This window comes from Rhinolophus sinicus, linkage group LG03 (assembly GCF_036562045.2).
Source record: "Rhinolophus sinicus isolate RSC01 linkage group LG03, ASM3656204v1, whole genome shotgun sequence".
In the NCBI taxonomy this organism is placed as follows: domain Eukaryota; kingdom Metazoa; phylum Chordata; class Mammalia; order Chiroptera; family Rhinolophidae; genus Rhinolophus; species Rhinolophus sinicus.
Window position 1 is genome coordinate 70314358 of NC_133753.1, and position 23353 is coordinate 70337710.

General features: G+C 40.6%; 1 protein-coding gene across 1 annotated transcript in view; it reads left to right on the plus strand.

Moving 5' to 3' along the window:
- RYR3 (ryanodine receptor 3) overlaps positions 1 to 23353 on the plus strand; it is a 477803-nt gene that overhangs the window by 213865 nt on the left and 240585 nt on the right. The window contains 4 exon segments of the mRNA XM_074327936.1: positions 2053 to 2146; positions 6923 to 6997; positions 10572 to 10728; positions 21786 to 21959. Of these exon segments, the coding sequence (XP_074184037.1) occupies positions 2053 to 2146; positions 6923 to 6997; positions 10572 to 10728; positions 21786 to 21959 (500 nt within the window).

Below are 23353 nucleotides of genomic sequence, written 5' to 3' on the forward strand. Positions count from 1 at the left end.
GAGATTCCTTAAGACGTGTTTGCAAATTAGGTCAGAAAGATCCTTATGGAAGTGTTGAGGGCCCTTGTAATATAACCCGGCAGCTCATCACTTGAGTCATGAGCCCTGTCGGCAACGGCCTTTCAGCACCCACTGGTGAGAAACCCACTTTAGCCCTTGAGAGCGTAAGTGATCCTCACTATGACCCTTCTTTCCTGACTGTTGCCCTGATATATTTCAATTAAGAAACGCTGTGATGCCCCAGCACTTGGTAGTTTTCTCTGTGTGAACAGAATATCGATTGGAAGAGCCTGAGCACTGTAAGTGATGAACTTGAACTGGAGCGTGACCTCACCATCATGAGATGCGAGAGAGTTTAATCAAGAGTATGATCGTGGAGGGTTCCAATTTCCTAAATAAATTGGCTGTTAAGAATTGCCCTGCAGTATGTCATGAATTACTTGAATGGGAAAAAAAAACCAAGATGCAACTGGAAATATTAGTACAGTAAGAGGGAAATTGGAAAAAGTCTTCTGAACATTTGGGGGAAGTTTAAGAAAAACTTGCCTTACCTGGATGAAAAAATAAATGAACGAGGGCATATCAGACTGTCCCTGCACAAGATACACTGATAGCACCCTTTTCTTCCCTGGCATGACTTCTCATTCCTATTGTTTTCAACCAACACCTGAAATAGTTTGACAGCCCCTAAAGTGATCTAATTATGTAATTTAAAAAAAATCTTAACACAGACATTGAGCATATTAAGTCCACATGTTCCCTGAGAAAAGAATAGACCAGAGAATTTTTTTAATGCAATGGGATAAAAAAAAAACACCATGTTTTTATGCAAGGTGAAGCTCAGACTGGTCCCCCTCCTGCTACTATGCTCTTTGAATTAAGGCTCAGAATTTATGACAACTTAGTTGGTCGTCATGTCCTGGAATCTTATTGTTTCCTATCTATCTTTGAATTCTATGGCTATTGAGATTCCTTTCCTTATTCTAAAAGCTAAGAGCTTACTGATAATGGCATCTATGTTTGTCCACTTAGGAGTACTGGAACGTCTTTCTGCCTTTCCCTTGATGCTGTGGGAATAGTGCCCAGGTTTGATCTGTGTTTGTCAAATGCATTTTAAAGCTAGCTTCTCCTAAGACAACTCTTAATAACAGTTTGCTAGCCCCCTTCCCAGCACTTTCGTTCTTGGCATGATTGCAATCTGATTTGGATTTTGCCACAAAGTACACACAGTGAGATTGTAAGAACTTATCTAGGATTCTGGTGTCAGATGTATTTGCATCATAAGCATTTGGAAAATCCTTATCTTCTTTTTTTTTCCACTCAGCCCCCCCCCAACCCCCTGCCATCTGGCAACCATCAGTATCTATGAGTCTGTTTCTGTTTTCTTTGTTTATTTTTTCTTTAGATTCCACATATAAAAGAGATTATATGATATTTGTCTTTTTGACTTATTTGACTTAGCATAATATCCTCTAGGTTCATCCATGCTGTTGCAAATGGTAAGATTTCATTATTTTTTATGGCAGAGTAAAACTCCATGGTATAAATGTACCACATCTTTATCCAATCATTGATGGATACGTAGGTTGCTTCCATATCTTGGCTGTTGTAAATAACTCTGCAGTGAACATAGGGGTACATATATCTTTTTGAATTAGTGTTTTGAATTTCTTCGGATAAATACTCAGAAGTGGAATTGTTGGGTCATAAGGTAGTTCCATGTTTAATTTTTTGAGGAACCTCCATGCAGTAGCAACTTAATTTTACTTTTGGTTTTTAATGATATGAATTGACACTGTTTTCACCTTATCTTTTGATGTTGGACATGCTCATTTCTGAAACTCTATTTAACTTTCAATGTTAGAATTATTTTTTCATATTCTTGTCTTTTCTGCCTGAGGCCTGAATTCATGGAATCTATAATTTCCCAAATACTTCTCTCTTGGTGTTTTTCATAATTGACTCATACCTGCACGAATTTCCCCTTTTAAACATGGTATTCTCTTTATTAACCTTGCCATCAGTTCATGGTAGAATCTAATTCTCTTATAGGATACCTACTTGGTGGGCATGTAGTACGTCTTTTCCATGGTCACGATGAGTGTTTGACGATACCATCTACAGACCAGAATGATTCCCAGTACAGGTAAGCCCATAGCTTCATCCTTCTCCTACATATCTCCAGTCTCAGGTGATACAGACTAAAGAGTTTGCATTTGGAGGTGGCCACAGATGAATTCTGTAAGTGGTGGCCAATGGCAAACCCCACTCCAGCCATGGGTTGCAGTTTATAAACAGGAATGGCAGGACTCTAGAGTTGGCTCACAGGAATCGCTATATACACGTGCTGCTTCTTTAGCAAGTGAGTCTGTAATGCTCTCCAAATCTCTTCATTTTCTTTGGTTGCTCCTGTGTCTGAGGAGTTTCAGGTAGCATTAATTGTAGACTGAAGCACCATTTTGGTGATGGAAATCAAGCTAATCATTGTAGTAGGTCTGTGCACTTACACAAATTATCCACTAGGCTCTTCACAGGCAAATCCCCTCTATTATTCCCCTTTCATGTGCTTGGTAGTTAAGGTGGAGTCTGGTGATTTCCTTTTGCTTATCACCAAATAGGACTGGAAAAGCCCAATGGCAGTATCCAACTGGAGCTGGATTTAGCACAGGGGATAGTGCCAAGGTCAACATTTAGAGGGTGCTGCTTTCTTTGGTCCTCTAGTTGACCCCTCAGTGAATGTTTTTCAGAAATTCAAAACCAGAAGATGGAAGATATTAATATAAGTCTTAAATTCATACTGAAGTGTGCTTTAGTATTCTGTCTGTCATCAAAGGAACAGAGCATAAAAAAGCTTGGCCCTTACAGCGATAGAAATCTTATATATATTTGTAAAAATCTTAGATCCAAATTAGACTGAATTTGGGACAACAGTGAGTCTGATTTCCTGGAGGGAATACATTGTGTTTGTGCCATGCCTATGAGCACCTTGTTAATGGTTTCTTCTACTATATCAGAAACATGGGACCACATCCACACAATTTAGAAAATCTAAGTCAGCTCCTACCCAGAGTTGCACATGGGCTGATTTCAGATGGGAGCCTAAAAGCCAGAGCTGCTGACTCTCCATCCAGGGCTGGTTCCTTATTTGATGTACTGAAGGACTCCCAGGAACAATGAGCTTGAACAAATAATTGCACAACTGAGAAACTATCCATTAGCAATATGTATCCCTTATTCTGAGTCTTTTCCCACTTGTTCTGTCCTCTAAATATCCTTCATGGGAATGAGATGTGACCCAGAGCAGTGTCTAGGACACAAAGAACAGACCTATGGCAAGTGGCTGATTACTTCACTCACTGCTTCCCTGCCACTGGTCCAATGGTTGACCGTTATGTCTGACTAGGGAAGTTAGGAAAACCTGGCTTTCCTTAGAATTAAGGATTCCTTACTCTAAATAATGTTATGTGATCCTATTCAGTTGTGATTTTCTTTTCCTTTTTCTAACAGTGAAATTATGCAAAAGCCTACTACATGCTTCCTTTTTAGTATCTTTTTAGTGTCAGGGGAAAGTTTGCAGGGGGATAAAGAATTGAGTTTTTTAGGAGTGACTTTGGCAGAGTTCTCTACATATAAGATGGAACATATCAAAACTCACTAATTCCTTCTTCCCATTCCTATTCTTCTTTAAGGACAGAAATTTGGAGAAAATGAAATACTAACCTTGTGTAGGGCCTTTTTACACCACCCCATCCCCACCCACCCACACCTGTCATTAAATTTAGAGTCATATTAGAAGCAGCCAGGGCAGAAACTACACTGCTTGGAGAGGCTTGTCATTTGGTGGGCTTTCCTGTTGAATGATTCAACAAGATCCTGACTAAAAGGAAATGCTGGACAAGTATTTGAACAGAAGTACTGGGGAGAGTGAAACAGATAGAAAGCAATTCCCAAAATGGGTACCATGAAGCAGGCTTGCATGCCATCATTGAAATAAGACTGAAGGTAGTCTTCCCTTAGCTGAGGAGGATCCCATGAGATCTGATTTGTATTTGGGGCGGGGGGGAAGAAAATCAGAGTTAAAAATAAGAATGTTTAATCCTTTCCTTTGTAAGGCATCATGAAGGGGTGAATAAGCAGCTATTCACTATACTGGAACTTGAATTTTTGTGTCAATTGGTCTCTTAAAGCAGGGTGCCTTGGCGTTATTTGATGTCTAGATAAGGTGAATGATAAGGCTTATCGCTGTCTTGTATCATCAGGTAAATGCTCAGAACTGGAAAGGATGGCCAGGAATACTGAAACTGGGAGAGCACAAAGGAATAGGAAATAGAGAACACACTAAAATAGCCCATGCAAATGATTCCACTATAATGGGGCTGACTTTCAGGAAGAAATCATTGCTACTCTTTCTTTTTTTTTTTTTTTTTTTAAATTAAATTTATTGGGGTGACAATTGTTAGTAAAATTACATAGATTTCAGGTGTACAATTCTGTATTACATCATCTATAAATCCCATTGTGTGTTCACCACCCAGAGTCAGTTCTCTTTCCATCACCATATATTCGATCCCCCTTACCCTCATCTCCCACCCCCCACCCCCCGCCCCCGTTACCCTCTGGCAACCACTAAACTATTGTCTGTGTCTATGAGTTTCTGTTTCTAAAGCCTGAGAGCAGTGATGCTAGATAGAAAAGCTGACTGTCTAGGGTGCAAACCCAAAGTCAATAACCTAGCATCCTGAGCTCTGAACCTCGGCTCTGCCTCTAGCTTGTCAAGCACCCAGGGATAAGTCACTTAACCTATTGAAGTCAAGGCTAAGCTGTCAGCCAGCCTTTCAAAAGTGCCTCAGCTCACCACCCACTCGACTATTCTCCTAGGGTGATTATTTGAGAGAACGGGAACAGGTTGTTTCAACTTCTGTAACCTTGTGAGAATGAACAGAGCAAACCACTGCATTTCCTAAGTGGGAAGGACTAACCTTCCAGAATTCTTCAGATATCAGAGGGAGAGAGTTCTCTAATCCTGCCACTTAGGGTGAGTCTCTCCACCCTAGAGATCCCTCCAGCCCTCACTGAGGAGCGAGAAGCATTAGTGAAAATCTCAGCACATTTTTCTGCATGGCTAGGAGGTTAGTGCAGTATCATTACTATTCTGGGCCTGGCACAGAGACACCTTGGGTGTGTGAGCTCTAAAGCAATGTGGGATTTCTTTCCTAATATTTACTACATAGTTCCCAATAATGTGAACATTTGAAAATATTTAGAATGTCTTCTATAATCCCACCACCCAGAGGTAACTGCTATTATTATGGTTTTTCATTGCATTTCTGTGCCATTCAATGTATTTTTCTATGCATGTTTACAAACATCTGTATTTAAACAAAATTTGGATTAATATAGGATACATTGTATTTTGCACATCTGGGTGCATCTTTGTGATTGTTAATTACTTTTAGAAAACACATTGAAGTCTCACAACTATTCTGTGATTTGCGTACCCTCATTAGATGGACTTTACAGATGAGGAAACTGAGGCACAGAGAATTTAAGGGACTTGACCAAGATCACACAGCTAACAGGTTCAAATCAAGTCTGCCTTACTCCCAAGCCCATATTTCAGCTACCTCATAATTATACTTATTCAGAGAAAAAAAATAATTACACATTTCCTCTTCACCAATTATCTCAAAAATCTAGATCAAGGTTCTGCTGGGGCCTGAGTAATTCCATTGTGATATGTACAAATCCTCTATGGTAGGGGAACAACTTAAATTAGTGAATTTAAATGCAGTGAAATAATCAGTCTTGATTGAAGGTCTGAAGATTCTGAAAAAGTGTCTGGATTCAGAATATCAGGTAATTCAGGGATCACTGTTCATGAGACATACTCTTAGACTAGAATAGTTCATTTAATTCCTCACAATCTGTGATATAGGTAGGTTGGACACTATTATATGGATTTAAAAAACAGACTTTGCTAATCATCAGATAAACATCAGGCAAACCCAAGTCAAGGGGCATTTTACAGAATACCTGACCAGTACTCTTTAGAACTGTCAGTCGTGGGGGAAAAAGGAGCTATAAGAAATTATAACAGACCAGAGGAAACAGGGGAGACATGGCAGCTAAATGCCTTGTGGTATCCTGGAACAGGAAAAAGAAAACTGGAAAAACTGGTAAAATCCAAATAAAGTCTTGAGTTTAGCTGGTAATGCTATACTGATGTCGGTTTCTTAGTTTTGACAACTGTGCCATTGTAATGTAAGATGATAGCGTTAGGGAAAACTGAGTGAGACTATGTGGAAGCTCTCTGTGCTACCTTTGCAACATGTTTGTAAATCTCAAATTATTCCAAACTAAACATTTTATTTATTTAAAAACACATTAAGAGATTATCCTTATTTCAGGCAAGGAGATGACAGTACAGTAAAACAGTCATGCACACTACTGAGCCCCTGAACATAAAGCTTCTTACTCCAAGCTTCCTAGAACCGTGGAAATGAAATCACACTGTACTGCATATATGTCTGAACAGTACAAATGCATTTTAAAAGCTGTAAACCATCGAGGCACTTAGTCTGAGAGAATTGGAGCAGTCAGTGTCTGGTTTGACCCTGTGTGACGGGGCTGTTTGGACTCCTGATGTGGATATGGAGAGGATCCTTTTCATTTTATACCTGATGATCTGTGAGTCACCATGACATGTACATGGCAAGCAGTTCCCTCACCTTTGGCACGTTTTTCCCTTGTAAGAGAAAAGGGGTAAGTGTGGCTCGCTTTGACTCTTCCTTTTCGCTTTGCTGACTCCTGGAGGGCTTAGGAAAACGGGCATCTGAGCAGCCTCCGCAGGGAGCTGTCCGCTGCCTGGTGCTGATCCGTGTCACACACACACAGGAGCTAATCTTGACCTCTACTCACACAGGAGGATATTCTATGAAGCTGGGGGAGCTGGGACGCGAGCCAGATCTCTGTGGAGAGTGGAACCCCTTCGGATAAGGTAGGAGGGTCAGGGTGGTGCTCTTTTTCAAAATTGTTTTCTTTCCTATTGCCATCCATTCTCTTAAATATTTCATTTGTTCCCTAGCACCTGGCAAACTCTCAAAAGTTCCTTGGCACATAGCTAAATTCTGAAATGTCTGTAACTTTGTTTTTAAAGAAACACACACACACACACACACACACACAATTTCTAAGACCTCTGTTTTGATTCTGAAGCCAGAGAGCTCTGCTGCCCTGAACCCAGCCCTTGGCAGTGGGTGGGTTAAAAAGGGCAAGTTCAGACGTAGCTACTAAAAGCCATCACTGTTCTTCTCACATTTGTTGTCTTAAACAGATTCTCTAGAACCCAGGTAAGCCTTTTCCTTCTCAGTAGCTTTGTTGGCTCCAGTGGACAGTTAGCTAAAATGACAGAGTGGTGCTTTTGATGGCATGAGGTAGGAAAGACTAAAACATCATTGGAAACACAGGTATGAAGAACCAGTATTTACTAGAACTTGTCAGAAGCAGTGCTGTACCTGCATGGATGGAGCAGGAGGCTGAGACTTGGGAGCCATATGCTTGAGTAAAAACAGGTGGTCTCTCAACATCAAACTACTAAATAGGGGATGCAGTTAAGCTCTGGACCTTTATTTTGCTGAGAGGGATTCAAGTTAGGATAGAGTTAAATGGCTTAGGATGAGAGAGAAGTGTCAAGTGTGACCATCTTAGTTTTCCGTCTCTGCCTTTCTCTCTGGCTTTCTGCTCTGTCTCTCCCTGAACACATGTTCAAAGTAAAAGTCTCTCTCGTGAAGGGTGTATTCCCCGAGGGGCTTCTCAAAATTATCCATTAGAGATCAGGAGAAAAATATTACAACTGCTCTTACAGACACACATGTACATTTAAATTTTTTCTGAGAAACTCTGGAGACTGCTGGTTTAAAGAATGCTGGTTTTAGGAGCACCCGCTTGTTAGCTGGCTTGGAGCATTTATATTCTTTTTCCAACCTTGTTAAAAATCATACTATTATTCTCAGGATATTAGGCTGTGTTCTTGCTTAATGGACTTTTATTGTATAAAAGTCAAAATAAATATGTGTATATAGTTCTAGTTACCTAGCATCCTAAACATGAAGAATTTAAGCCTTTTAATGACGTACTTTGGATTCATTGGTTCTCCAAAGAGTTGAATCAAAAGAAGAGTTATTTTAAAATTTGGCACATATATCTCTTAAATGTTTAATTCAAACATAAAAGGTAAATGCATTACAGGTTATTCAGTGGATAATTTCTCCCTGACATTTATCATAACTTGTTGAATGCCGACCTTCTGATGTAGGACCGTAAAAACGTTGGCATTCTACATGAGCTCTCCCTTCTCATAATCATCTTATCCTGCTTTACTTTTTGCCATAGAATTTATTGCCTTGTAACATCACAACATTTATTTATTTATTTACTTACTTATTTATTTGGCTTGTGTGTTTTTTGGTTTGCTTGTTTTTGTTTTTGTTTTAAAGATTTTATTGGGGAAGAGGAACAGGACTTTACTGGGGAACAGTGTGTACTTCCAGGCCTTTTTTCCAAGTCAAGTTGTTGTCCTTTCAATCTTAGTTGTGGAGGGCGCAGCTCAGCTCCAGGTCCAGTTGCTGTTTTCTAGTTGCAGGGGGTTCAGCCCACCATCCCTTGTGGGAGTCGAACAGGCAACCTTGTGGTTGAGAGGATGCACTCCAACCAACTGAGCCATCCAGGAGCTCAGCGGCAGCTCAGCTCAAGGTGCGGAGTTCAGTCTTGGTTGCAGGTGGCGGAGCCCACCATCCCTTGCGGGACTCGAGGAATTGAACCAGCAATCTTGTGGTTGAGAGCCCACTGGCCCATGTGGGAATCGAACTGGCAGCCTTCGGAGTTAGGAGCATGGAGATCTAACTGCCTGAGCCACCGGTTCGGTCCCCATGGATATCTTTTAATTAAAAAAAATCTTTGCCCACAGAGTTTTATTTATGGGTATTTATTTGTACATTTTTAATATTTGCTTTTGAAGCTCTTGATAACTGAAAGCATGGTAAAGGGTAATTTAACTGAGCATTGGGTTTCTTATTTATTTGTGTCTCATAATGCTAGTTGCAGGGGGCGCAGCCCACCATCCCTTGTGGGAGTCAAACCGGCAACTTTGTGGTTGAGAGGACGCGCTCCAACCAACTGAGCCATCCGGGAGCTCAGCGGCAGCTCAGCTCAAGGTGCCGTGTTGAATCTTAGTTGCAGGGGGCAGAGCCCACCATCCCTTGCTGAAGTCGAGGAATCGAACTGGCAACCTTGTGGTTGAGAGCCCACTGGCCCATGTGGGAATCAAACCGGCAGCCTTCGGAGTTAGGAGCATGGAGCCCTAACCGCCTGAGCCACCAGGCCAGCCCCTATTTGGCTTGTTTTTATTTGTTTGTTTGTTTGTTTAACTTTTATTAGCATCAATTTGATGCTGAATTTACTCCCGGGCCATAAGTTTTTGTTTCTTCAGTTTCTTCTGGGAGATCTTTTTTCTTCTCTGCAACCTCCTCTTCTAGTTTAGGAACAATAACAATCTGCTTTTTCTCAGGATCATCTCACGGTGGCAGGGGGAGCTCATGTGTGGGTTGATCTGCCCGTAGGCTCTGTAAGTTCTGTGCCTCATCCTGGGAACTTTGCTCACCTGGTTGTGCTCAGTGACCAGAGAATCTACATCTAAACCCTTAAGCTCAGCATTACTCTGCATTTTTAAATATGTGCAGCACTCATTTTGGGCCACCGACCATGGGTCCAACCACACTGTTCGGCCTGGGCACACCTCCCAGCTCCACCATTGTAACGACGGAATGGCACACATTGCTTTTGTAAAGTGACATCCTTTAGATACCGGGTGGCTTTTCAGGTGTGCTTACCCTTGATGGCCTGGGCAGTTTCACGAGTGTTCTTAAAATGAACACAAAGATTTGAACCTCTCGATTTATATGATTTTGTAGGGTTCTCTGGCGAACCATTTTCAGAGGTCACCATAGGATGCTTACAGGAAGAGAGGTGACTTGTTTTCTTTGTTTTTTTGTTTTGTTTTGTTTTGTTTTGCCTGTTTCTGGCAAGTGCAAGCTGCACAAATATTTTTACTATTTCTCTTGATGATAGTAAATTTCTCTTTGTGGTAGTAAAATGTTTGAGTTCAGATAGCACATTTGGAAAGGATTTGCTTTCCCAGAAACAAGTTCCCCTTAAAAAGCAAGCTTCCCATTCTTTTTGTAGGTTTTTGATTTGTTTTTCTTTTTACATTAAGACAATTCAGTAGAGTGAAGGAAAAATTGGAAGCTTAAGACTTCCAATTACATTAACCATTGCCCTGCCCCCGGGATCATGTTCCTTATTGGTATTCTTGAGGGAGCTCATAAGAAAGTACCATGCTGAGTTGTAAGCAGACAGGAAATCCTAGAGCAAACCAGGAGACTGGTGCTTTTTCCTTTCGGGGATGAAACACAGAAAATTATAAGTCTTCTACCATGTGTCAGCAAGCACAGGATAAATATTGAAAAGGACTTATTTTCATGTAAATGAATTTCTTGTCTGTTTCCTATGTGCAGCTGGAGTGGCAGTAACATAAGATGGGGCCAGGCTTTCCGACTGCGGCATCTCACCACTGGCCATTACCTGGCCTTGACAGAGGACCAAGGCCTTATACTGCAAGACCGGGGAAAGTCAGACACCAAGTCCACCGCCTTCTCTTTCAGGGCATCAAAGGTAAGGTCTGATGAGGTGGACTTTGACCTTGTCCTAAAAGCAAAAGCTCTAAAACCTCCAGGTAGAACTATGACTGAAAAGAAAACAGGCTGGAGCAAAATGGAACTGGAAATTGGACCTACAATAATCACTTTCTTCTTGTATCTTTTGAATTGAGTTCATACAGGAATGTATACATTAGATGAAGGATGATGTCTTAAGAGAGACTTTGAAGGAGAATGGGAAGCTCTAGGGAAAAAAAAAGGATCACAGGACTGGACATTGTTGCTCAGAGGCTAATGGAAAATGTTGTTGTTGTTTAATACATTCTAAGTTGTTTTCAAGACTTTTAAGTCATATGCTTGATGCCTATAAAGCATCATGGAAACAGGAGGTGTCAGTGCTACATTTGTTTGAATCAGGAAGTGATTTCTTTCAGAAAGATGCAAAGAAGGCATAATTCTGGATATGACATCTTCTTGTAGTTATTTGTATTATACAGTTACCTTCCTCATCCTTTTCCTAGGTCACCTGTTCTTTCCAGATCCCTTAGTTCTCACCTATCCATCCCCAACCTTCACTCACAATCCTGTTTTCGTTAGGTTAACTCCAAATGTGTAGTTTTGCCATTTGACATGTATATGGACAGCTATTTTTTTAAACCCTGATCTTTAACATTCAGCCAGGTTTTGACTCCTCATAAGTCAGAGCTGGATCTAATCGGATGGTCGGGACTGCATGCTGAGCTAACTTCTGACGCACAGTGGGGTGCTCTGTCGCTTCATGGTTCTTCTAGAAAGATCATCCATGCATAAGAAAGGCTCCACTCAGATATGTGCCTGGCTGTCAGGGAGTTGGCACCTCCTGAGAGGACAGCACAACATCTCCTTTGGGAGTTTCCTCTATGGCTTCCTTCCTCTTTGCGCTTTTCCAGAAATAGATCTTGATTTGTGTTCTCAACACAATTTCAGTAAAGGGTTGTTGATGATTCTATTCACATAGGACTCCGTGTGAAGCTGATGCTGAATTTTCTATGGGGCATCTCTACTGTTTGAATCAGAGGACCTTTCAGCACTGCCCGTTTTTGTGCAGGCGGCTCTGACTCCTTTCTCCCCACTCCTTTTACAGTCCTTCATTCTTTTTAGGCAGCACATTTCTTTGGCATATACATGTTTCTCCACCAAATTGCCTATATCAAAGTTAGATTTTCCCCACAGCATATTTTAAACATTGAAAGGTGGCAGCGTCCTCCCCTAAGTTCCCCTCAGACATCACTTTTACGTGCTGCTTCTCTCCCAGCGGCACGTTGGAGCCTTGACTTCTTCCTGGTTTGGTTTTCCGAGTGCATCTCCCTCGTGCTCCTCTCCCTTTTATTTTTTAAGATTCCCTGCACAAGAAAGATTTAAAATTCAAATCGATGTCACATAATAAAACACTGTGGCCTCCAGGAGGTGGTTTAGGGCAGTGCAACTTGCGAAAAGAATCCACGAAAGAAACGGAAACGTCCTAAGAACAGAGGCAAGCAAGATCACGTTTTTCTCTGAGAGACAACTTGATACTGGGATTGCTGCAGTGGGAGAGCAGGTGTGGGGAGAGGAGGAAATGGAAAACAAGAAAAGACTCATCGTGGCTGATGACCGAGTAAATGCCTTCCTAGGAATGGCAGCTTGGTCTTTTCCGTATTTGAGCTCTACCCCGTAGGAAGCTCTACGCTGGCTTCCTCAGACCATTCTAGGTGTCCTGCCCTGGGACAGAACCATGACACTGAGCTCTTTACCATTTCCAAAAGGGACTCCTCTTATGACAGCAGACAATCAGGCGGCCCTCCAGGCAGCTGGCAGGATTTTATTCCAAAGGGACTCTTCCATTCCATTTCTTTCTTGGCTCAGCCTTGTGAAGCATGGCTCAGACTGTGCGCCGGTCTCTGGAGAAAGCGGGAAAAGCTCAGAGCAGCATAGAGAGTCCTCATAACACTCCTTCCACTTGGCATCACTTCTGGCCTGTGGGCACATTTTACCCTCAAAAAAAGCCCATTCTTATCATCCCAAGTCCCTCCATTTCTATGCAGCAGCTGATGGCTGAAAGTCATCAAGGTATCATGGGGCTGCCAGCATAGCGGAGCTGGATGTAAAAGTCACTCAGGAGTCGCATTGTCCTATGTCCTTGGCAATGTGGTTACATTTCATTGAAGTCACTATGTCGGAAGTTTTAAATAACTCAGTGCAGCAGTATGCATCCCAGCTACCTTCATTAATTTGAAAGAAACTGAAAGTAAAAGGACCTAGGCTCTGTGACAGGCCAAGATATGGCTGTGTTCCCACAAGAGATCAGGGCTCCCTTGGGACATTGTGTGAGCAGGCCGTTTGGCATCTTAACTGTGAAACTGCAAAAACAACGTGTGGGGAATGCAGTTCTGCAATGCCCAACAAAGAGCTCTTGGGAAAGAATGCTAGAGATGCCTTGATTTCTCTGGGACTCCAGATTCTTCCTTAGTAAATGTAGTTTTGCCTCACTTAGTACAGGCTCTTCTCCTTAAATGGGCTCTCCAACACGCTTCCCCTCACTGGGGAATAGTGAGTTCCCCAGCAGACAGAAGCTATGGCTACATTTTTCAACAGGGTGAGGGCATGGAGACATCTTGCCCGTTCTTGCCTGTTCTAGGTGTTATGTGATAGAGCAGACAGCACACCATGGTCTGAGATAGAAGTTCTGGATCTCGGTGGAGGTGCAGGGGGTCAGGGAGACTCAGCAAGCGTGCTGGGAGGTGGAGATTGTGTGTTTGTTTGTGCCTTTGTGAACGAGGTTGGGTAGGGTATTCATCTGAGCCTCTCTCTATGTTGGAGAATCTAGGAAACAGCAAAGAGTCTCCCCGAGGAGCACTGTTTAGGCTCATGTGTTCAGGGAGGACACTGGACTAGCTGACTCATTTGGCAACAATGGGCTTCCCGCTCCATGTTTCCTGGCAGGTTGCATTAGGCTTTGACAACTATGACTACTAAGTCAGGGGCCATGGAACCGCTGCCAGTGAGTGTTCACATCCTTAGCCAACGGTGCTTAGGAAGAAGATGGCAGGGGAACCTTGTACGCAGCTAAAACAGGGTTGTGACTGAGCCTTAACGGAAGATGGCCGAGGCCAAACATGTGCTGCAGTCATTGGCCTGGCCTGGCTCAGAGCGAACCAAACGGAGGTCTTGGAGCAAGCTGTGGGAAACATGCAGAATGACGAGCAGAATGTGATCCTGGTCAAGATTTTTCCCCCGTCTTTTAGCGAGATGATCGAAATCAAACTGGAGGTCTGGAAAGAATTGTTGCCTCTAAACTATAGCATCTTATGTTATTCCTGTACTCTGGAAGGGGTGTGGTATAAGAGAGAGTGTGACATCCAGGTCACCTAGATCTGGCCTTGAGTCTCATCTATTCTCTGTGAGACCTTGAACACAGTTCTTAATCTAGCTGCTACTCACTGGAAGTTTGTCATAGAAGATTACTATCTGACCCCTTCCTGCCCTTCTATCATATCGGTCACCACTTACTCACTGTTTGCTTGAGCTCTAGCATATTAATTATCAGTCTTCAAACATGTTATTCATTTCTCACTGTTAAACCTATACATACGAGGTCAGACATTTAAGTTCGTGAACTAGTTGCAACAATGTTGATAACATTTTTGGTAGCAGAGGGATTATTCATTATGAATTTATAACAACTGGAAAAACAGTTAACCAAGTTTACTCTTTGGAAGTGCTAAAAAGTCTGCATAAAGAAGTTAGATGAACTTTTCACAAACAATTCATGGCTCTTGCATCACCACAATGTACCAGCTCACAGGACACTGTCTGTGAGGGAGTTTTTAGCCAGTAAACAAATAACTGTATTGGAACATCCTCCCTACTCACCTGATCTGGCCCCCAGTGACGTCTTTCTTTACCCGAAGATAAAGGAAATATTGAAAAGAAGACATTTTGTTGACATTCAGGACATCACGGGCAATAATGACATCAGTTCTATGGCCATTTCAGAAAAAGAGTTCCAGAATTGCTTTGAAGGGTGGACTAGGCGCTGGCATCAATGCATAGCTTCCCAAGGGGAGTACTTCGAAGGTGACCATAGTGATATTCAGCAGTGAGGTATGTAGCACTTTTTCTAGGATGAGTTCGCGAACTCGATTGTCTGACCTGGTAGAACACCTTTTACCCCTCCACACACCACCATTACTGAACTCCTTCTTATCCTTCCAGACAAGTGTCAAATGCCCCTTACAGGAGGAAAGCTCTTCCACTATCCTCCAGTAGGCCCCTGTCCGTGATTTCATTATAGCCATCACTAGTTTGACAGGGAGCCCCTGGCTGACAAGAACCACACATACCTCTCCCCTTATTTTGCACCCTGGCACCTAGCACAGTGTGTAGCAGGTAGTATGTTTGAAATTTGCTTATTGACAGGATATATAAATGTGGTCATTCACTAAATACAGAGTGAAATCCATTTCATTTTTACCCCCATCATCTTTATAAAAGTGTTCTGTTATTGTGTAATGATTTTGGATCGTAACACTATCCCTGTAAACATTCAAGGAGAGAGATATTTTATTTTAAACATCTAAGTCAAACTATGAATTTAATTTCACATCATCTTCCTATGGTCTTGACATTGCAAGGCCATTCCCCAAGGATTGTCAGATAATGTGATTTAATATTTACTCTGGCATAGCAATACTGTCTATTTAGATGTCATGTCTCAACATCAGTTTACAACACTGAATTCATTTCAGAGAAGAGTGAATTACCCTCAAAGCAAGCCTTGTAACATGTAGCCATTTATTTTTTATCTATAGTGAATGAATATAACATAAGTCTTGAATGACTGAAATAGAATCCAAATGTTGCTTATTTTGTCGCATAAGGCGATAGAGCTATCACTGTTCCCCATTAGAGGAAATGTTTCCTCGTTGTATATAAACATTAAACTCCGTTTTGTCAACATTTATCGAATATCTCCTATGTGCTAAGTGCTATGTTCTTGGCCAAACATGACTTCCCTGCCTTCTATTGGGAAGTGCCCACTGCTCTCTGTGTGTGCACAGATGCTCAGACTGTATCCTCATGTGCCCTTTAACCTCAGTGGCCCAGAACAAGATGGCAGCTGGCCTCATGGTCCATCCCTCTATGAAAAGATTGGTGCTGACAAAGTGCTGTTTGTGCCAGTCTCCTCGCTCTATTTCCTCACCAAGTTATCAGTTGTGGAAAGAGAGGGTATGGAGCAAAGGAGGGTGGGAGAGAGGAGAAAACATGTAACTTAAGATTCAGTCGTCTAGAGATAGCATCACTTCCTGCAGTTTCATTTTAATAAATCTACAAAGAATTTTTAAAATTTGAATTGATCATTTCCCAAGTCTTTATTATTCTAATAAAGCCGTCTTTGTTATTCACATAAGCAGTCAAGGAAAACCATGGACTTGGAAGTAGAATCCTGGCTCTGTCATTTGTTGTTCAGCTTTAATGTCCTTTGTTATACAAAAAATGGGGGTGAAGAAGTATGTCTTGAGAGATTGTTGTGAGGATTCAAAGAGACCAGGAAGATTATCTGGGAATCTGTTCCCTTGTCCATGAAATGCCTACCTAAAGATGATGGTGTGGGGATTAAATGAGGAAGATGGTGGAAAGAGCCCGGTCCAGTGACTTCTACTCAGGAATTCCCTAATGAGGCAGACAAATCCACTTTCTCAGCACACTATAAATGGCAGAGGTCCTTCCTGTCTCAGCACACTATAAATGGCAGAGGCTTTGCAGCTACCCAAGCTCCAGCAGTGTCTTGCAATGTGTGATTTTTTTTTTAAGACCTCATATTCAAGGTCATGAATTCAGAAGGCGACTATATTGGTGAGGAAGTGAATCCAAAGGTGATTTTTCAAGTTTCTCCAGAGATACCTAGGAAAGAGTGGGCTACCTAGGGCTTTCCTGATGACTTACTCTGGCATCCATAAATGGGCCCCATCTTTCCACATCTATTTTTCTTATGAAATATTTTTGTGTGCTTACAGTCTATTGAAAAGAAACTTCCTTGTCCTCTGTGGGCACAGATAGTTTACTTGTGTCAAATAACAACAAATCGAACTCTAATTAGTAAACATGAATTAGGACCTACTCTGTCCAGATATCATGCTACGTAGATACTAATGCTATAGCTGATAACTCACCCATCTCCCCTTGCTTCTTTTCTTTTTTTTCTTTTAATTAAAGTGTATTGGGATGACAACAGTCAGTAAAGTTACATAGGTTTCAAGTACAATTTTGTAATATATCATCTTATATATCACATTGTGTGTTCACCACCCAGAGTCAGTTCTCCTTCCATCACCATATATTGGATCCCCTTTACCCTCATCTGCCACCCTCCTCCCCCCTTACCCTCTGGTAACCACTAATCTATTGTCTGTGTCTATCACATGGTTTTCAACTTTTTCTGTCTGACTTATTTCGCTTGGCATAATAATCTCAAGATCCATCCATGTTGTCGCAAATGACAGTATTTCATCTTTTCTTACCTCCGAACAGTATTCCATTGTGTATATATACCACATCTTCTTTATCCAATCATCTGTCGAAGGACACTGGTTGTTTCCATGTCTTTGCCACCATAAATAAAGCGGCAGTGAACATCAGAGCACATATATCTTTATAGATAAATGCTTTTGGGTTTTTGGGGAAATACCTAGGAAAGGGATTGCTGGGTCATATGGTAATTGTATTCTTAATTTTTTAAGGAACCTCCACACTGCCTTTCATAACAGCTGCACCAATCTGCATTCCCACCAACAGTGTATGAGGGTTCCTTTTTCTCCACAGCCTCTCCAACACTTATTATTTATCTTGTTGATTATAGCCATTCTAACTGGTGTGAGGTGATATCTCATTGTGGTTTTTATTTGCATTTCCCTGATGATTAGTGATATTGAGCATCTTTTCATATGTCTATTGGCCATCTGTATGTTCTCTTTGGAGAAATGTCTGTTCAGGTCCTCTGCCCGTTTTTTCAATTGAATTGTTTGTTTTTTGGTTGTTGAGTTGTATGAGTTCCTTATGTATTTTGGATATTAGCCCCTTATCAGAGGACTTGTTTGCAGATATCTTCTCCCTTTCAGTTGGTTGCCTCTTTATCTTGTTAATGGTTTCTTTTGCTGTGCAGAAGATTTTCAGTTTGCTTTAATCGCATTCATTTATTTTAGCTTTTACTTCCATTGCCTTTGGAGTCAAGTTCATAAAATGCTCTTTGAACCCAAGGTCCATAAGTTTAGTACCTATGTTTTCTTCTATGCAGTTTATTGTTTCAGGTCTTATGTTTAGGTCTTTGATCCATTTTGTGTTAATTTTGGTACATGGTGACAGATAGCAGTCTAGTTTCATTCTTTTGCATGTGACTTTCCAATTCTTCCAGCACCATTTATTGAAGAGGCTTTCTTTTCTCTGTAGTATGTCTTTGTCTCCTTTGTCAAAAATTATCTGTCCATATTTATGTGAGTTTATTTCTTGGTTTTCAATTCTATTCCATTGGTCTATGTGTCTGTTTTTCTGCCAATACCATACTGTTTTGAGTATTGTTGCTCTGTAGTACAAACTGAAGTCACGGAGTGTGATACTTCCTGCATTATTCTTTTTTCTTAGGATTCCTTTGGCTATTCGGGGTCTTTTGTGTTTCTATACTACACTTCAACACATATTAGGACAAGTAACCTGTTCCTTTTTGGAATTAGCATGTCATCTAACGTAGGGAATATTGTGCAGGTAAACAGACAAATTGATGCCCACAGACCAATAAAACAAAAATATATTATTTGCACCTTATTTTAAGCAGAGCATTGTTTGGGATACAAAGACAAGGAAATACCAGTCTCGCACTTGGAGAGTTTTCAACCTGCAGGGGACAGGAAGTATATCAGCAAAGGATTCATATTGCAGAACCTTGAGAGGGGTGAAGGAAAATGTCATAAGATTAGAGAAAAAGCAAAGGTGGATTTCAGAAGACTTGATGGATAAGATGTAAAGATGCAGATATGAGGCAGAGGAATTCCAAGCAGAAAGCATCATGTCAGTAAAGACCGAGAGGAAGGGAACACTTGATATATCAAAGGAACATAATCCAATTTGGTTAAAGGATATGGTGTATGAGAACTTCAGAAATAAGAATTATATTCTGTATGAACGAGGCAGTTATTGAAAGGGAGTGATTGGATTAGCTCTATCCTTTAGAAAGGTTCCATTTCCAGCAGTCGAGCGGATACATTTGGGGCTATCTTGAAGTGTAAACAGAGAGGAAAGTATTAGTTGATGCTCAAATCAGAGGGAGATCACCAACCTGCTTTCAGCCAAATCAGGCTTCTCTATCATACAGCACTCTCATTTTCGTGATAATATATCGTTGTTGTTGTTTAGATTTAGGTTGACTGGGCTTTGGTGTCAGTTTGTATGTCTTAGATTTTGTTTTTGTTGCTCCTGTTCTTTCTAATTAGAAGCAGCCACTACAGTGGTTACCATAGAACCTTGGGTGTTGATGCTATTTTGTAAAAGCAAAGACACAGAGAGACACTCCATCTGTAAACAGTAATGATCCATTTATGTCAGAGACTCTAGAAAAACCGACCCTAGAATTTATTTTCTTTCGGCGAAGTCATTTTTAAATCAATGAAAAGTGAAAAAAATAAATGAAATGACCATCATCATTGATAATTTGGGAACATGCAATATTCTAATTGTGAGCTCTTCATAATTACCATAATTATTTATATTTAACTGTTGTAGTGTATATTATTTTTATTTTGCTGCATTGCCTACAGTTAGAGAACAGGCTGGAGATGAAAACTTTGACATATTTAAGTCTGTTACTGGTCTGAATGTCTACAGAATTATGGATATTTCTGAAATGAAAGGCAAATATATATTATCTTGTAGAACAAATGCATTCTTAACCACTTGCCTATTAAAAAACATCCTAATATAACAAATTCTATTTTCCCACTGGCTTTTGTTATAAAACCAGAAATAGTTTCTTTTGGAAATGTTCACCTTGAAAAATAAGTCATATTTAACAATCCAGTCGATGTTTCAACATACATTTTAAATAAGAATTTCCAGTAAAGTGTTAACATTGCTCAAAATGATCAAATGTGTGCAAAATAACTCATTTTGCTTTTATGAAAGTTTGAAGAAAAAGAAATAAGAACTAAAATTCAAAATGTATTTGAAAGAAAAAATTACATATATATGTGTGTGTGTGTGTGTGTGTATACACACACACACACACACACACATATATATATTTCTTTAATATATGTTTATTAAGCAATTGATAGGTGCTGGAAAGACTGTATTAGGAATCCAAAATTAACTTAAATTCGGCCCCTGCCCTTGATTCTTTTTTTAAAAAGATAAATCATATTTATTTTGTCGGTTAATGTTGGTAGGAAAGCAAATTCGTTAGAGAAGAATGAGGAAATAAATGGAATTCTTTTCTAAGGAGACTACATTACGTGACTCTTAGGTGGAAATGGCCTTTTATTTTTCTATGTCTAATTTCACTCCCAAACTTTGGATTTGCCTTTCTTTAAAGACACAGTACCCCCAGTTCTGCTCTTAGTGTGTAACCATAATTAGGAGCTCTTTTGGTTTCCAAATAGGGCGAGATTTCCTTAAGTAACATTTAGCAGAGACGTAGAAGAAAGAAAGGTGGAGAGAAAAGTTATAATGCAGGAGACTCCATGGGTGTGTGACACAAAGAATCCCTTGATTTTTTTATAGTCTGGCGAAAGGAGAGTGTCAGATAAACAAGCACATTTGCAATTTGAGTTGCTCATTGTTCAGTAGAGGAATGAGACTGTGCTGGGGAAATGCAGCAAGAGGACTAACTGCCTTCACAGAGAAGGTGACACCTGAACAGGGTATTGCAGGGTGAGTAGGAATTTGAGCAGTGGAGAGCTGGACTTCCGGGTTTAAATCTTGGCTCTTTCACTACTGAGTGAGTACTTTGGGCAAATTACTTATTTTTCTGTACCTTTATTTTCTCCTCTGTATAACTGGGATAATATTTGTAGCCCCAACAGAGACTGCTATGAGCAGTTAATACGCGCAAATAACAGAACGCTGCCTTATCCATGGGAAGCAGCTCAGTATGTGTGCTACTCTTGTTCCATCATTAAGAATAAAAGTTGTCACAAGCAGAGGGAACAACATCTACATTTTTTATTCTATAAAATATTCAAAATGCTGCCTAGCTAATGGCTTTTACAAATGAGCAACTTAATACAAGATGCGGAGAAGAAATGGAAATTGGGTAGAACCATTGAGAGGCCCTGATTGATGACAAAGGGACAGAGTTACCGTGCACCGCGGGTCTACTTCCGGACTCACCCTGTGATAGGCACCTCAGGTTTTCACCAAGGGGACTCCTACTGCCCATGACTCCTTTTTTTCCATACTCGAGAATAAGTTTAGTGAAACAGTGTCAATTAAAGAATGAAACCCTTTAACTGCAACACACAACTGAGGCAGCCATAAGAGACTAATATGCCGGTTACTACATTAGACTTAAGGCACAGTAGCCCCTACCAGCTCAGTCAGTTTCTCTGCTGACTTCTATAAAAGATATTTTAAAGATTTATTTAAAACCCCTGAGCCAGATCAGTTATATAAGATAACCAATAAATTTATGGCAGGTACAACTTGCTGAAAATAAGTTAATTGGCCATTACAGTGTTAGTTATTTCAGGTATCTAAGTCAGGACAAGGAAAATAGAAAATATAATGAAGAATTCTACAAAATCAGAAACAGAAATCTACCAGCTTCCAATTTTTGCCATAGATTTAAATATCACTAAAGTAACCGAAACTTGAAATGCATTGATTTTACAATTAACAGGTAAGGGAAGCAAACCTTTCAGAAATCTTGGCTTGGACAGATGCATCATGAGTATTTTGGTAATCAATTCCTTGGCTTACAAATTCAGTATAGGTGATTTGTTTTATATGTTATGTTTCTGTTTGATCAGACATGCCTATGTTTGGTTTGTTTCATTTTCTGTGAAATAGGAAATCAAGGAGAAATTGGATTCTAATCACAAGCGAGATATAGATGGCATGGGAGTTCCAGAAATCAAGTATGGAGATTCTGTCTGCTTTGTCCAGCACATAGCCAGTGGTCTGTGGGTGACCTACAAAGCACAGGATGCCAAGACATCCCGCCTTGGACCTCTGAAGAGAAAGGTGAGGGGTCAGAAAGCCTGTCCAGAACTGTTGTATACAGTTGGAAGCAACGGGGCAGGTGATCCTCAGAATTGGATGGATGTGATGTATGTTCGGTTACTATTCTAAAGAGTTTTTCTGTCTGACAGATTGTACAGCCAAATGTGGTTACTTTGACCTCATATTCAATGCAAAACAAAAGTTCAGTAGGTGGCAAATTTGTGAGGAGGGGGTAGAATTTGTTCAGTGGACTCTAAAACCTGCACTAAATAACTTGGTGCTGTGGTATTTGGGGATTAACCACATCATTGCTCCCTCCATTTCTGTGGATAATTGAGTTACTGTGCAGTTTTCATAATACAAACTAAATAGAATATCTACAGAGAAAAAGCAAATCGCATGGCAGCAAGCCCACAGGAACCGACATGCAGAAAAATGAGAGATTGTGGAATGTTGCTGTCTCCACAGAGAATGTATCCAGATTTGAGTGGTCTCTAGCAGCCTGCTACAATGGGAAACTGGCTTAGATACACACAGCATCTTTTTACCAGAATAAATTTTACCAGCAAAGATATTGCCATAAGAGTGTTTCTTTTCTTAAGAACCAAGAAAATAGATGCCAAGGGCATGGAGCTTTTTTTTTTTTTTTTTTTTTTTCTCCTTGAAGAACCCTTGCAAAACACAAGTTTGGGTAGTGAACGAGTCCCAAAATGAGGTTCTAGGAGGCATTGTACATTGGAGTTTGGGTATATCGGCCTAATGTGGAGATGGTGAAGATTCCCAGAATGCTGGTGATTGTAAGAAAGAAGGTTGGGAGCGAACCATAAGGGCAATACTATTAAAGTAAAACATACCAGGAAAACATCCAGAAAAGGGAAACTAAAATTATGAAGAAGAGATAGAAAATAGAAAAAATAAGAGGCCACACAGACTAGCTTGTATGAGCCCAATGCTTCCTCTGCAAACAAAGACTGGATAAAATACAAAAACAAAACAAAACAAAATAATCATTTGAAGGTTTCAGCAACCAGGGCACCCAGGACATGAACGCTATAAATCCCACATAGAATGTAAGTGCACTAAAATGAGTTGCATCTTTGTTACCACTTTCCCCTCAGCGTATTTACTGAGTGTAGCACCAAGGAATAGGGTCTTGTGTTAGCTTGATTGGGCTAGAGAGACACATTAGAGTAAGGTCAGCCAAAGTTCCTGCAACTCGAGGGGCCAAGATTCCAGAGTGAAGGGAGCCGTAGAAACCTGAACCTGAAATTCTATATGCAATTTCCCGTGAATGGAATCTTCAGCTGACCATGGATGGGGTGTGACGCTAAGATAGCAAACAGATAATGGCACCTGTGAGGGAGAAGAGAGAAGCAGAGACATGAACAGTATGACAGTACTAAGGAGACAAAGGT